General features: G+C 44.0%; 1 protein-coding gene across 1 annotated transcript in view; it reads right to left on the reverse strand.

Annotated features, from left to right (window-relative positions):
• Nucleotides 1-2,517: 2,517 nt before the first annotated feature.
• The window catches only part of acbd4 (acyl-CoA binding domain containing 4), a 31,283-nt gene continuing 17,460 nt past the window's right edge, over nucleotides 2,518-16,340 (reverse strand). The window contains exons 9-13 of the mRNA XM_063220954.1: nucleotides 16,234-16,256; nucleotides 14,112-14,233; nucleotides 13,639-13,737; nucleotides 4,250-4,309; nucleotides 2,518-2,746 (exon numbers count right to left, since the gene is read on the reverse strand). Coding sequence (XP_063077024.1) covers nucleotides 2,615-2,746; nucleotides 4,250-4,309; nucleotides 13,639-13,737; nucleotides 14,112-14,233; nucleotides 16,234-16,256 — 436 coding nt within the window. The 3' untranslated portion in view covers nucleotides 2,518-2,614. The remainder of the gene's footprint in view (nucleotides 2,747-4,249; nucleotides 4,310-13,638; nucleotides 13,738-14,111; nucleotides 14,234-16,233; nucleotides 16,257-16,340) is intronic.

Raw genomic sequence — 16,340 nt, forward strand, 5'->3', positions numbered from 1 at the left:
ACACAAACTTAATAAACATTGTTCATAAAGGGGGCACCTGCGAGGTGTAGTGCCCAAGGACACCACAGTGTCTTAATACGGTCCTGAACACTCATTTTCATTATTGTTACAGTAAGTAGAAAGAACCTGAAATCTGTATGCAAGATATTGCAAAATGAAGATGATCTGAAATCGAATGTGTCTGAAATCTACAAGAATGCAACTGTGGGCATAGCCTTTCATTTCATACCTGACTGTGTTTGTTGACCAGCATTTAAGACAATGTTATGGTTTAGTTTCTTTATAAGTGGTGGACCATCAAGTGAGACATGAAATGTATGAAGAACAATACCCTCGCAGATAAATTAAAAGACTATACTTCAGCACTCATGGCAAAATGTCAGTGTTGTCAAAAGATAACATTTGATTCATTAAATATTAATCAGCAATTCATTAAATAATAATCACAGTAGTTGATAAAGTGGAACGTAAGCCTGTCTAGAGTGATTTCTTACACATATATCATTGAAATTAAGTGACCGTGAAATCCTTTTTTTGCTTTGATGTTACCTGAGGTGAACTGGTCATTCAAGGGGGGTAGACTAACAAGCAGGTTCAGTAGTAAACCAAGTTAAGTTAACCTTGTGGTAGAGGTAAATCATCTAATGACTTAGATGGTATAAAGAGCCTGTGGCCCTCATTTTCATAACAAAATATGCCTGTAGGCAGGTGTGCCGCCAGAAATGTTGGGCCCCATGAAAGATTTGAATTCTGGCCCTCCTTAAGGGCCCCTGTCTGTGCTTGGGCCCTTAGAATCTGTAACACCTTTCCCCCCTCTAGCGGCAACCATGCCTGTAGGTACATCCATTAGCAGGTTTACCACTTCCTGTTAACTAAGAGTGCATCTTAATATGGGACCTTGCCTCCTCCACTTGCCTCCTCCACTTGCTTCTCGTCATGATGACATCACTGACAACAGCATTATATTTCAATATCTTGCAAAAGCTCAATTGTAGAGTCTTTTTCTCGTTTGCAATTGGGATGGTGAATGAAAAACAGTCCCTCAAAAGTTGTTGTGGCTAGGCTGACAGCTGGGAAACTTTATCGTTTTCTCCACGGAGGAGGGGCCAGGAGGCGGGGCGAGGAGACAAGCGCAAGTGGAGGAGGCAAGGTCACATATTGGGATGCACACTAAGCCTGGTTTATCACTTAAGCATGTTCTTAGTATACCCCCCTGAACTGTACCTGCTATAATCTGCTGCTTATTTCTTTCCAAGACAACATAAACAACAAACAGGCAAACAAACATAAAGCATTCCCATTTCTTTTCTTCACCTCCTCTTCTTTCCATTCATCTCTCATCTACAGATATCAGATTGTACAAATCGATCCCTCTACTATTTAAAGACAGTCCATGGATTCATTTGTGTGTATCAATCCCTCCTCCATACAGTATTTCAACAGACCATAGATTCCTTTCTACACATTCATTCATCTTCTAAATTGTGGGTGTAAGTCAAACTACTTTCTCCCGTCCTTTGCTGGCCCTCCTCTCCTCTTGCCTCGGTGGTGCCCCACCTCTGTGGAGACAACAATAACGAGAATGACCTCTGAAATGTATTTTTGGCAAGATATTGAATTTAAAAACGTAATCATGAAAACTGAAAATGTAGTCAGTGACGCCAAGCTCCCGTTTCGTCTTATTTGAATATAGTGATGTTTTGGGCAGCATGCCCTTCATCAGACATGTTGTCTTGCCCTTCATCTATGCTGCCCACAACTTTAAAGGGACACTGTGTGAGATTTTCAGTTGCTTATTTCCAGAATTCATGCTACCCATTCACTAATGTTACCTTTTTCATGAATACTTACCACCAGCATCAAATTCTAAGTATTCCTTATGACCGGAAAAATTGCACTTTTCATACATGAAAAGGGGGATCTTCTCCATGGTCCGCCATTTTGAATTTCCTAAAAATAGCATTTTTTAGCTGCAAAAATGACTGTACTTAGACCATACTAGAATATATTTGTTCATTACTTAGTACACTTTCATGTAAAGATCAAATTTGGCAATAGGCAGCCCAGTTTCAATGAGCAGCATAGTTGCAGTACCTTTTTTGAGCATTTCCTGCACAGTGTCCCTTTAAAGTAAGAGAAACTGGAGCTTGGTGTGGCGGACTTCATTTTCAGTTTTCGTGCGACTTTGCCAGTCCTGCAGTGCACCCAATCTTTCTGAGACGGATGTGCGTGTTTTTTTCGTTAGTTAAACTTAAACGTAATCAAACATCGACGACGTCGAGCCTCACGTCGCGTTACAAGGCCACAGGAAATGGCAGGAGGAGGCAGTTTGACTGGCAGCCCATCTCCAGGCAGGCGGACTCATGTAGTTTTCAAAGTGAGAAGTCTGCACACTTAGAATCCTTTTTGTTGTATTTTATTATTTCATGGCAGGATTACGTTTCGACCTCAATAGACTGTTGAGGTCGAAACGTAATCCTGCCATGAAATAATAAAATACAACAAAAAGGGTTTTAAGTGTGCAGACTTCTCACTTTGAAAACTACAGTTGGCCTTCGTCCTGCTCCTTTTCCTGGGATGTGCACAATCCTCTCCTTCAACAGGCGGACTGGACTCATGAAGGCACGTGAGGTTTCCTCCTCCGTCGCCGCTGGAGCAGGAAGACGAGGCCCTGAGCGAGGAACGGCCAGAGGAGCAGGAGCAGCAGCGTGCGGCCAGACACGTCGAACGGCCACCACCACTCGCTCTGTGGAGAGGAGAGGAGAGCAGAGGAGGAGAGGAGAGGAGAGGAGGAGAATGGAACAACAGAGGAGGAGAGAACAGGAGTAGAGGAGTGGAGAGGAGGAGAGGAGAGGAGGAAAGAAGAAGAGACGAAAATAACAGAAGAGGAGAGAAGGAGAAGAGATGAGGAGAGAAGAGAACAGGAGAGGAGAGGAGGGAGAGAAGAGGAGAAGACAGGAGTGGAGAGGAGAGGACAGGAGGATAGACGCAGAGAGGGGAGGAGCAGAAGAAAAGAGAAGGACAGAATAGCAGAGGAGAGGACAGGAGTGGAGAGGAGGAGATGAGAAGAACAGGAGAGGAAAGGAGAAGAGAAGAATAGAGGAGGAGAAGAGAAGAACAGAAGAGAGGAGGAGGAGGACAGAGGAGAGGAGGAGGAAAGAAGAACAGAAGAGGAGAGAACAGAAGACAAGGAGAGGAGAGGACAGGAGAGGACAGGAGAGGAGGATATGATAGGAGGAGATGAGAGGAAATGACAGGACAAAATGAGAGGGTAGGAAAGATTAGATGAGAAGAGGAGAGACATGGACAAGAGAAGAGGAGAGCAGAAAAGAGGAGAGATGCGGAGAGGAGAGGAGAGAAGAGAAGTGAGCAGAAGACAGGACAGGAGGAGAGGAATGAAGTGGAATGGACCGGAGGAAAGGAGATGAATGGACCGGAGGAGAGGAATGGACAGGAGGAGAGGAGAGGACAGCAGGAGATGGGGGTGTTTAGTTGTTGTTGTGTATTGAGACAAAGAGGATTAAGAAAATATATATATAGGAGGGGGTGCGGAGGCTTGGGGGAAATGTGCTGTGCATGGCAGGAGACGAAACGAATCAAGATCCAAAAACAATCACACAAAGTCTCTCTCTCTCTCTCTCTCTCTCTCGCTCACACTCACACCTCAACTGAGTGAGGCCAGCGGCCTCATAACTTCATTCTTTATTTATGCATCCTATTACACATTGGCCTCTCAATTAAATATCAGATTACAAATCTAAATTGACAATCACAGACAGCGAACCACAAACAGACTATCACAGACAATAGCATTCACAATGGAATTGGCTCAGGAACAGAGGCCTGTAATTTCCCCCTCCCTCTATTCCCCCACAGACAATACAAGAGGAGACACACACACACACTCACGCAGGCACGCAGACACACACGCACGTACGCACGCACACACACACACACGCATGCATGTACTCACTCAAACATGCACTCACGCAGACACACACACACACGCACAAGGACACGCATGCATGCACTCACGCAGACACGCACTCACACAAACGCGTGCAAACACAAGAGGACAGAAACACGCGTGCACACACACGAGGACAGACACGCACGCACACACACACACACACAGGAGGTTGCATGCATGCACGGACGGACGGACGCACGCACGCACGCACACACACACACCCCTAACAAAGTGTGACACCCTAAGTCTGCCTCCTAAACCATGTGCTTGCCAGCTTACCTCCGCCTCTCGTGCCGCCGGTGCAGTCTGAGTCTCAGCCCTCCAGTTTGAGCTGTGAGCCTGACACACACACACACAGACAGACAGACACACACACACACACACACACACACACACACAGATAGAGAGAGAGTGAGATGCGTGCAGATACAAGCACGCAGGCACACGCAGAGACAGACAGAGAGAGAGAGACAGAGAGAGCGAGAGAGAGACGCACATGTGCACGCACACATAGCACGTACACACACACACAAAGACAGACAGACAGACAGAGTGTGTGTATGTGAAGCAATGAGAATCAGAACAGGAGAGAGAGAACAGTAGTCAGGAGCAGAGCAGTGCGGCGAGGAGCAGAAATAAGACCTGCTCCTCGGAGGGAGAGAGAGAGTTGTGTGCAGCAAGCCGCACCACATCGCACCTCTCGTAGGGCTGGGCGATATAGAAAAAAAACAATATCACAATATGGATTACTTCATATCACGATAAGTTAACGATATATATCTCGATATAGCACAATTATATACACTTTTATATCACGATAACAATATACAGTCCCAGGAAAAAGTTTGAACACCCTTTGAAATTTCTTACCTTTCTGTCAAAATTGGTCATAAAACATGGTCTGATCTTCCCGGAAATCACAAGAAGGAACAACCAGAGTCTGCTTTAACTAATTCAACCCAAACATTTACAAGTTTTCATATTTTCATTGGCCATAAGATGTAAACATTCACAGGACAGCAAGACATAAGTAAGTACACCCTTGCATTCAATAGGTTTTAACCCTAAGTTAGTCGCAATAACCTCAACCAGATGTTTCCTGTAGTTGCAGATCAGATTAACAAAACAATCTGGATGTATCTGGTCTCCCTTTTCTTTAGAAAACTGCCTCTCGTCAGCAAGGTTTGTGGGATGTCTGGAGTGCAGAGCTTTCTTGACTTCATGCCATATAATCTCAATTGTTTTTTGTCAGGGCTTTGACTGGGCTATTCCAGAATGTGTATTTCATTATTATGAAGCCATTCTAAAGTCGATTTGCTTCTAAAGTATGGGTTGTTGTCACATTTCAGCACCCATCCTCTTGTGTGCTTCAACTGTGTGACAGACTGCCTCACTTTTTTCTGTAAAATATCTCGATAAACTTCTGAGTTCATTGTTCCACTGATAATAGCAAACTGAAAAGGGCCTGAGGCAGCAAGGTAGCCGCATATAATGATGCTCCCACCACCATACTCAAAGGTGGAGATGATGTTTTGGTGCAGGTGTAGTTCTCCAATTTTCCTCCAAACACGACATTGTGTGTTCCCCTAAACATTTCAACTTTGGTCTACAGAGTATTTAGCAGTAATTTTGTGAAGCATATAAATGCTTTTTTGCAAACCTCAAAGGTGCAGCAATATTTTTTTTTGACAGAAACCCCATTAATTTTAGATTGGCAGAATGAATCCCATTTTTAGCTATTCTTGGTTACATCTCCTCTTCTGAGTATGGTGGCGGGAGCATCATTATATGCGGCTACCTTGCTGCCTCAGGCCCTTGACAGTTTGCTATTATCAGTGGAACAATGAACTCAAGTTTATTGTGATATTTTACAGAAAAAAAACGTGAGGAAGTCTGTCACACAGTTGAAGCACACAAGAGTATGGGTGCTGAAATGTGACAACAACCCATACTTTAGAAGCAAATCGACTTTAGAATGGCTTCATAATAATGAAATACACATTCTGAAATAGCCCAGTCAAAGCCCTGACAAAAAACAATTGAGATTATATGGCATGAAGTCAAGAAAGCTAGGCCTATGCACTCCAGACATCCCACAAACCTTGCTGACAAGAGGCAGTTCTCTAAAGAAGAGGGAGACAAGATAAAAACAGATTGTTTTGTTAATCTGATCTGCAACTACAGGACTGTCAAGTCTGGTTGATGATATTGCAACTAACTGAGGGTTAAAACCTACTTAATGCAAGGGTGTACTTACTTATGCCCTGCTCTCCTGTGAATGTTATGGCCTCATGACCAATAAAAATATGATAACATGTAAATGTTTTGGTGGAATTAATTAAAGCAGACTCTGATTGTTCCTTCTTGTTTTTCCGGGAAGATCAGACCATGTTTTATGATAAATTTTGACAGAAATGTAAGAAATTTCAAAGGGTGTACAAACTTTTTCCTGGGACTGTATATCGTCATATTGCCCAGCCCTAACCTCTCGCAGCGCACCGCTCGCGCTCCCTGCCTGGAAATCTTCAAACCAGACCTGCAGCAGGAGATGGGAGACAGGAGACCACCTAACTAAGCCAGCGCTTTCACACCAGAGGTTTCCAGGAGCAGGTAGCCGGTATTTGTTCACTTGAGAGGAAAGGTACCAGACACTCTTGTCCATCCAATGCTGAATTTTATTGAACAAACAACGTTTCGGCCAGACAGTGTGGCCTTTCTCAAACTTCATAACATTCAGCAATGGATAGACAAGAGTGTGCGGTATCTTCCCTCTGAAGAGACCACCCAACTAGTTGTTGGTACACCAACTGTCCTGTACTGCATCCGTTCTCAAACTGAGGGGTCGGGACCCCGTTGGTGAGCTCAGAGGTACTGCAGGGGTGATGTGCGCGGGTGGTGTGTGAGGTTTGTGAGGTGAAGTGTGTGTATGTAATTGTGTGTGTGTGTTTTGGTGTGTGTGTAGTTTTTTGAGCGCTCTTCTAATACACAGCCTGACCAAAAATAAAATCTTCACACATGTATACATGTCTATACACTGCGGCAAACAACAATACTGGGGTGCGTTTCTCAAAAGCGCAGTCGTTAGTAAGTTAGCAAGTTGGGTACTAGTTGCCAATGGGAAATTGTAGTTAGTTAATTGAAGTTAGCATAGCTAGGTACTAGTTGCCAATGAGAAATTGTAGTTAGTTAATTGAAGTTAGCATAGCTAGGTACAAGTTGCCAATGGGAAATTGTAGTTAGTTAATTGTAGTAGTTAGCATAGTTAGCAAATATGGCTTAGAGAGAAATGCACCCCTGCGTTGGATTTGGAATTGTGTCTCTACCCTGCTGACTAAACAAGCCAGATATGGAGTGAACCCTCGTGTAAATGTACAACATACAGGGCTCTAAATTAGCTTTTTTCATCACCAACCAAAAAGCTAGTAGATCTTAGTCTTATTGGCCAAACACACACTCACAATGACTTACAAGGGCACCAGCATTTGGCTGGTTGGCTGGTGTTAAGAGCCCTGTTAGAGCCCTGACAGCATCACGAGGAAGTAGTGGTGTCAACAATGATCGATTCGGCGATGCAATCCAATGCGGGGCATGGACGATCCAGAATCGATCCGGCAAGTTCCAGAATCAATCCGGCAATTTTTTAAAGTTTCAATTACTTCCATGGATATTTCGGGAGCAAATGAATGTTAGATTAAATAAAAGCACTTCAAAACATTGCAAGACTGATACAGAATGATAGAGAAAACAGCCAATAAATTGTTGCTCAGTATCTGACTACTTGTATTGCCTCATCATGACTGATAAAACATTTGCTTTGCTTTCAGTAGAAATGTAATGCATTGCAATGCATTGTAGAATTGAATCAGACCAGATCGGATCGGATCGCATAGAATCGAATCAAATCGCTCCCTCCCGAATGGTGATCGAATCGGATCGTGAGGGCAGTGCCGATCCACACCACTATGAGGAAGGTCTTCCTTCTCTACAGCATGTCTATTCTCTAAACGTCTGAAAATTCTCATTCATGCAGGTCATGTTATTAACGACTTTAGTTGTAAGTAATGTGACTTCTTTTCATGCGATCATGTAAAACATAATATATGTTTTCTGTGCTTTTGCAGATGAGACATCAGAATAGTGTATACACACAATAATAGTAAATATTAGTATTATTTTTTACAATGGGAAGGCCTATAAAACACATAGAGCTGCAACCACTTTTACCATTTTTGAAAACAAAGTCGAACAATACCAGTTTGACAACAGGAAAAAGGGCGGAAATGTACACAACCAGAAAAAAAAACGATCCGATCTCTTGCATCGTTATTTAGCCGAGAGTAGATGATTTTTTTCCTATGTTTTCTATCCAATATATCTGTACAAACTGGTTGGAAAAAAACAAATTATAATTGGGTTGACTGTCTGAAAAGAACTTATTTATGGATATTTATTCTGAGGATCAGTCATTTTTGCACGCTTCTCTGTTAGTTAACTTGTGTAAGCCATAAAAATAATTAGGACACGTCTTTCTCCCATGCATTGCTGCTCCCCAAACTCCTCAAATGAAAACAGGCCCGGGACCACTAGTATCTTAACAGTGATAAAAAGCTACACAAAGCATTTCAGGAACAATGCCCTTGTGTCCTATTGCGCTGACAAAGAGCTGAGCTACCTTTATTTCACAGGAGAAAAAAGTGCAGGCATATTCATCCGTTAAACAGAACACCTTCCCCTCTCTCAAGTACTTCACAGAGTGAGTGAGTGGAGTGTGTGTGTGTGTGTGTGTGTGTGTGTGTGTGTGTGTGTGTGTGTGTGTGTGTGTGTGTCTGTGTGTGTGTGTGTGAGAGAGAGAGTGTGTGTGTGTGAGAGAGAGAGTGTGTGTGTGTGTGTGAGTGTGTGTGTGTGTGAGAGTGTGTGTGTGTGTGAGTGTGAGTGTGAGAGTGTGTGTGTGTGAGAGAGAGAGAGAGAGAGAGAGAGAGAGAGAGAGAGAGAGAGAGTGGAGTGAGTGAGAGACTCCACCAAGTGCCTACCTGGAGAGCATGGGACCTGCTGATTGGTGCGTGTAGAGACAGATGAGCAGGGCTGTTTCAAGGTGTTTGGGGGCCCTTGGCAAAGAGAGATTTGGGGCCCCCTTTTTCTCTTCAGACTATTGGGGAGGGGGGCCCTCAAGAGAGATTTTGATAACAGTGTCTTTGCACTTTTCAGTCATTTTTTTCTTTTAAATTAGGTTTTCCCTCACTCCAAAGGTGTAGGTATGGCTTGGAGAGTGGTGGGGACATTACAATGGCTAATTGTCCAGGTATCCTATTTTTCAATTATATTAGTGAACAAGTGGTGGGGACAAGCTATCTTTATCGCAAAAGAGGCATGGACATGTCCCCACCTTCCACACCTAAAATTGCGCATTACCCATGAATAACTCACAAAGTTGGCACTGCCGTCATTTGAATACAAGTACATAACCAGTCATTATGAGGGGTACCCGTTTAGTTGGGGGCCCTGGGCAATTGCCTAGTTTGCTCACCTGACAGGCCTGCAGATGATTATGCATACGGTACTTCAGATATGCAACGCCAGAGGGACGCTGATCACACAAGGAGCCCTCAAATGTGCCAGTGACTCATTCTCTCTCTCTCACTCTCACAATCACCCTGAATCTACTGTACTGTCCGTGCATTAGGGCTGCACAATATATATCGAAAATTTATCGATATCGCGATATCGAGAGCATATCGCGAAAACCAATGAATTACCGCTAACAAGTAAAACATATCTGTTTAGTCCAATCACTAGCCGAATTATCAACACACGCGCACGAACCCCAACATTGCCAAAGCCACGCCCCCCACACAGACTGACGTTTTAATATCGTTTTAATATCGTTATCGTGGTATTGCGTCCTGTTATCGAGTATCAATTTTTTTTCTGATATCATGCAGCCCTGTCGTCCATGCACTCACTTAACAGCTGTTCTGGGAGAGGTTTTATCATAATGCCATGCAGGTAACTAGCCTGGGCGAAAGCCGGCTGTTGACTCCATCAAACAGTCTGGCGAAAGCTAAGAGTAATCCACCGTCTCTGTGGAGGGTGGGAGATGGTCTGATATTACTCTGCCATTTAAATTCATTGGAGATCCGAATTCAAATAAAAACCCATATTGTTCTTTATTAGCATGACTGTTACGATATAGTGACGCAAAATCATACAAATAACTAAAGAACTTGTGAATAGTGTTACCTTAACCAATCAGTAACAGACTTTGCGGGTGAGTTCTGCGTCACCACTCTCAACTGTTTGATGATTGGCTAAACAGTGGTCGAACCGAGCTAGGAGGGTTTCGCCAGACTATGTGCGGAGCCAAAATCTTTGGGTGGAGTACTTAGATGGCGTCGCCAGGCTAGCAGGTAACTATCTCACCAGATATTTAATCTTCAGTGCCGCTGATGTTGCACATCTTCATCATGCCCTAGGCATTGTTTTGGGAGTGCTATTTGGTTTCAACATGTCAATATAATTATGCATCTGCCCTGTCTTTTTTTTTCTTTTTTTAACAGTTGTTGGCATGCATCACCAAGCCTTGTTATACTTTACTGGAAACTTCACCCTAGTAGTGTTGATTTGGCATGTCTGTTGATGATGACTGGAGTGACTGGAGTCGCGCATAAGATTGCTTAATGAAAGATAGACACGCCATACTCACACAGTGCAGTGCACAGTTCAACGTCTCTATGTTTTTTTATGTTCTTGATGTTGTATGAATGTATGTGTGTATGTGAGTACTGTATACAATGCAGTGGGTGAAGCCCAAGACAAATTTCCCCCTGGGGAAAATAAAGTACACTCTGACTCTGACTAGAGTAGTGTTTCTCAACGGGGGGGGGATCTACAGCCCCCCAGGGGGCTTTAGGGACACCAAGGGGGGGAGGATACACTTGAGAGGGGGCGGTGCTCAGTTGCCATTGGAGGGCATTAGCCCATTTTATTTGTTAATACTAAGGGGAGCGTGGACAGGCTTCTGATGAGGTCAAGGGGAAATTATTTGTTTTAAAAAGTTTGAGAACCACTGAGATAGATGATGCATACTGTACATCCGGCACAGAACACTAGAGCAGTGTTTCCCAACCTTTTTTGTCTTGTGTACCCCCAAGCCTTTTCGTTGTGCCATGAGTACCCCCTAAGTCAAGTTCTATATATCGCTTTGTCCATCCCAATGTAACTAAGCTCCATATATTTGTTAAAATTTCATTTTTCCAAGTACCCCCTGCAGTGTGCTCGCGTACCCCTAGTGGTACCCGTACCCCTGGTTGGGAAACACTGCACTAGAGTCACACTGATTTAAACGGCCCTCAAATCTGCCACTGACTGAGTCCCTCCAATCACTGGACTGTATGCTAATGTACCAGTCTTTGTAGCTCTGGGAAGTTACCAGATAGTTCACCATTGCAGAAACAATAATATTATGCCATGTCTGTGTCATGCCCTAGTGCCGCCTGCCTCTGATGGTTGATGGTTTGGGAGTTTTTTTCTACAAGTAGTAGGCTAGTTGATACACCGCACTCTTCCGTGTGGTGCGTCGCCAAGTTGAATAAACTCAGCAAATGAAGAGGTGGATCGCACTCAGGTTCTTCTTTTTACATTTTTTTTTTTTTTTTTTTTTTTTACATTGCATTGAAGAAGTAGCTAAACAAGACAAGACACTGACGAAGGCAACAGCCAAAACGTTTGTCTGTTTTTCTGCTGCAACGTAAAAAAATAAATAAATAAAAAAAGAAGAAAAGAGGAACCCGAGTGCGACCCATCTCTTCATTAAGGAGTTTTTTCCCCCTGCAATTCCAGTTTAACCCATTGACGCCTAAGGCACCTGCAAAAAAGGGTGCTGAATGCCTGAGCCCTTTTTAAGAAAAGCTGCCCTCAGCCTATAACCTCAATATCTCAGCGTTTAAATGCAACTTATTGCATATTTTGATGTGCTTCAGAAGCTAAGACCCTCATCTTTCATTAGAATGTGTTCATTCATCTCAAACAAACAGATATTTTTAATACAGTTGTCTCAAATCTCATGAGCCTGAATGTTGCGTAATGCAGCTCCAGGCGCCAGGGTCAATGTTGCGCAACGCAACATCAGGCATCAATGGGTTAATAACCTGACAGTGAGGGACAGCAATGTTTGGCAGGCAAACCCCTTTTTTAACACTATGTTCGGGGCACAGGGTTAAAATAATAAGATTTGATCATGGCAGTGCTGATGTGGCATGCCACTGTGTTGCCCAAGTGCTGGCATTTAACAACACTTCAGATGAATACTTGACATATCTCAATCTTCCAGTCATGTTCGACAGGTATGTTAGCAATGTGTGGTAATGATAATCATGCTTTGCGCAAACACGTGGAATGCAGCCATGGTGATATGGTTAGGGATTTGGACTTTAGATCACAGGATCGCAGGTTTGAATCCCACCCTTACCTCTCCCTACTCCTCCATCCATGCCTGAAGTGCCCTTGAGCAAGGCACCTAACCCCACATTGCTCCAGGGCCTGTAACCAGTAGACTGTAATATCTGTAAATCGCTTTGGATTAAAAAAATGCGCCAGCTAAGTGTAATGTAATGTAATGTAATGTAATGTACTAGCGTAAACACGCTTTTCATGATGCCAGTCTGCCAGAACTCTTGCAATGAAGTAAACAATAAATGTCCACAACACTGTTAAATGGTCCCAGTTGTTTAATGGCACAATGTTTTGGATCTTAGTCCTTCTAACCGCGCGAATAGACCAGGCGTGATGCGATTCAAGTGACAGAGTGCAGCAGCAAGCGATACGAGCAATTGAGGAGACTAGAGTATGTCCGTACAGGCAGACGGCAAAGCATTCAATCATTCCCATTGGCTGTGGTCACTGACCACTATACAGTCATTGGCTGTCGCGGCTTGTCGCCGAACCGCGTCATAGAAAGTTGAAAGGATTTCAACTTCAAACTGTCGCGCTCGTCGCGCAAATCGCTCTAGTCTCCAGAATCGCTTTTGTCGCGCGACTCAATACAAAGTCAATTACTTCCGTCGCTCGCCTCGCTCTTGTCGCGGTAGGTGTATTTCTGCGGTAAGTTCTACTAAGGTCCGAAACGTTGTGCCATTAAAAAACTGGGAGCATTTAACAGTGTTGTGGACATTTAGCATTCACTTGAGTTGTTTCGTTTTGTCCAGCACCTGTGCCACTGATGTGCGCACATTCTCTGCTTTCTTAAAGGACCACTTCAGTTTCAATTTCAATATGCTGTTGTATTGCTCACGCTACCCTTGAGTTGTCAGTGCCCGGTGATGCTGCATTTTCTGGCTCAGCCCTTTCCGCGATCTGAGCTATTCTAATGGGGGCAGCTTTTGTTTACATTTTTAAAATTCTTAACATAGGCCTACTGAAAATATTTTCCCAAAAGGTATAGCTGTTTGCTAGTTATCTGCTGATGTTGCGTAACCTTTTGGATGCGTTTGGGAAGAAATCAAGAGTTTTTTTGAAATGTAAACAAACACCTGCTCCCAATACAATGACCAGGATCTTGGAAAAGGCTGAAGTAAAAAAAAAAAAAAAAATCTCAGTTACTGACAAGTCCAGGCTAGTGTGAGCATTACAACTGCATGTTGAAATTGGCTGCAGTTATCCTTCAAAACTCTTACATTGGCTGCAGCGAGGCCCTCGACCACCTCCAGCCGCTCCATGACGCTCTGCATGTCCTCTCTGAGCCTCCGTAGGGCCAGCACGATCTGCTGCTGCACCTGGGCCAGAGAGAGTAGAGAGAGAGAGAGAGATTCCATTGGCCCATTGTTTCCGGGTTCTACAATTGCAGGCAGACCCACTAGTTTGACGCCCTCTCGGTACTTCACATGGAAATCAAACATTTAAAACAAGCGATTTAAGGTTAGGGTTAGGGTTAAGGTTAGGGTTAGGTTTAGGGGTAGGGTCGTATGACGTAGCCTAAGCGGTAAGTACCGAAAGGGCGTCGAATTAGTGAGTCCCCCTAAGGACTGTTCTATTCAATGCTAGGATTATTATGACACGCCCCTTTAGGCAGACCGGAACCTGGTCATGTTAGGTGCCCATAGCAACCGATTACATTGGCATATCTCTATATACTTAAAGAAGCTCTGACCTGGGCTTCCTGCAGCCGGCGGGGGTCGGGGTCGGAGCCCCCCGAGCCATCCTCACCGCCTCCCCCTCCACCCCCCGGGGGCACCCCTCGCTCCCCACCAGCATCCCGCTCGAAACCGTGTCCTGCATGGGAGACAGACACACAGAAAGACAGACAGACAGAAAGAAAGACAGACAGAAACACAGAGACAGACACACACACACACACATCGATGAAGAATTTCAGAAATGATTTTGGTGTCGTTGTGTCTTTACTAAACACATGCTTCTTGCTGTGCCTTTAACTGAGTGCTAAGTGCTTGCATATATGTGGCATGTGCATGTATAAACACACCCACACATATACATACTAAGTGCTTCAAACAAGCACATACTGTATACAGTCATACACTGTATTCCCCAACATGTGGACCATATGTAGACACTCACGCATGGACGCACACACCCAAGTGGCAGCACATGTGTAGTTGTACTGTATAGTACATGGGAACACACGTGTATGTGCACACACACATACACACACACGCACGCACGCACGCACGCACGCACGCACGCACGCACGCACGCACGCACGCACGCACGCACGCACGCACGCACGCACACTCACACGCACACACACGCACACACACGTACACGCACACACACACGTACACATACGTACACGCACACACATGTACACATACACACACCCACACCCACACACCCACACCCACACGATCCATATGGCCACACATGCAGGGGAAACATATATGGGCCTCTCTCTCTCTCTCCCACAGATGAGATGATGTGCTGTAGCAACACAGAAGATGCCTGACAGACAACCAGGCCTATGGGCACACATCCCATAATACAAATCTCCATGCAACCCACTTCACATCCCCTCGATCTCGATACATTACAGACAGCAGGGCCGGATTAAGGCACAGGCTGGATATGGCTGAAGCCTGGGGGCCCCCACCTGCCAGGGGGCACCCAATTGGCAAAAGTCCAAAACATTTGACGAGATGTGACATACTGTATCTGTTTTGACTCTTATTATTACTCCTCTCCATAGTTGGCAGACATATCCTTAATTACTAGCCCGTAATTATGCCTTTGCATTGACGGTATATAGAATGAACGCCAAAATTCTATTTCATTGTTATATCTACTGTCAATGTGCCTTTGTAATATTGTTGCAAAATTTGGCTTCCGGGGCCCCCACAGCAACCTGTAGCCTAGGTGCCCCAGGCCATCTTAATCCGGCTCTGCTTACAGAGGCATCGCTACAAACAACACAGCAAGACTAAGAAGGGATCGGTATCGGCTGCCGATACTGCTCATTATACTCGTACTCGTACTGGTCAAGCACTTGCCAATACCAGGAACAATACTGCTATTACACAAAACAATGCAAAATCTTGTCACATTCTGTGGACTTGAAAGCAGCATGGGGAAAAAGTGCCACCTCATACATTTAATAACATTTAAATCTACATGGAAATGGACAATACAAATATCACAGGTGGGAAAAAAACAAGGCCCTGCATTTATTTTTATTGTATTTTGGTGGTAAAAGGTATCGGTATCGGTACTCAGTATCGGCAAGTACACATATTAATGTACTCATACTTGTATCGGTTTTCCAAAAAGTGGTATCGGTGCATCCCTAAGACTAAGCCATCTTTGCCTCCCTCATGCATTTAAGATGCCTTAGTGTGCTGCCTATTGATTTATTGACTAGCGACCAGCATATTTAAAAGCAACACAGTAGAGTAAATGATTAGGGTTGTGTGGAGCGAGAAGGGCTAGGTTGCAACAGGAACAAACATATTTGATCGCAGTGCAATTGTCTTCATTGACCGAAATATATACATTTTTAAATCATGCTTAGTGCTCAGTCTTTAAACTCTTTCTCAGTTTTTAAGCAACTGGAATGGGAACGATCATACATTGATAACAGGTAAAGGGGTACTTTGAGAAAAAAAGGTTAAGAACCACTGAGGTAGATATTTAGCAGCCCAGTTCAACTATTGTCCTTATATAGTGTGTCAATGGAAATGCTCACATTATTAAGCCATTTTTGACAGAGGTGAGCCCCGTCTCCATTGTGACAATTGGTGGCGTGACACCTCTAGTCTTACGTTCCATCTGTATGAGAAAACATCTAAAAACGTACATAATAATAATAACAATGCAATGATTAGATTAGCACCTCACCGTCATCCTTGTCCATTAACTACAGTTACAG

This window comes from Engraulis encrasicolus, chromosome 17 (assembly GCF_034702125.1).
Source record: "Engraulis encrasicolus isolate BLACKSEA-1 chromosome 17, IST_EnEncr_1.0, whole genome shotgun sequence".
Classification (NCBI taxonomy): Eukaryota; Metazoa; Chordata; class Actinopteri; order Clupeiformes; family Engraulidae; genus Engraulis; species Engraulis encrasicolus.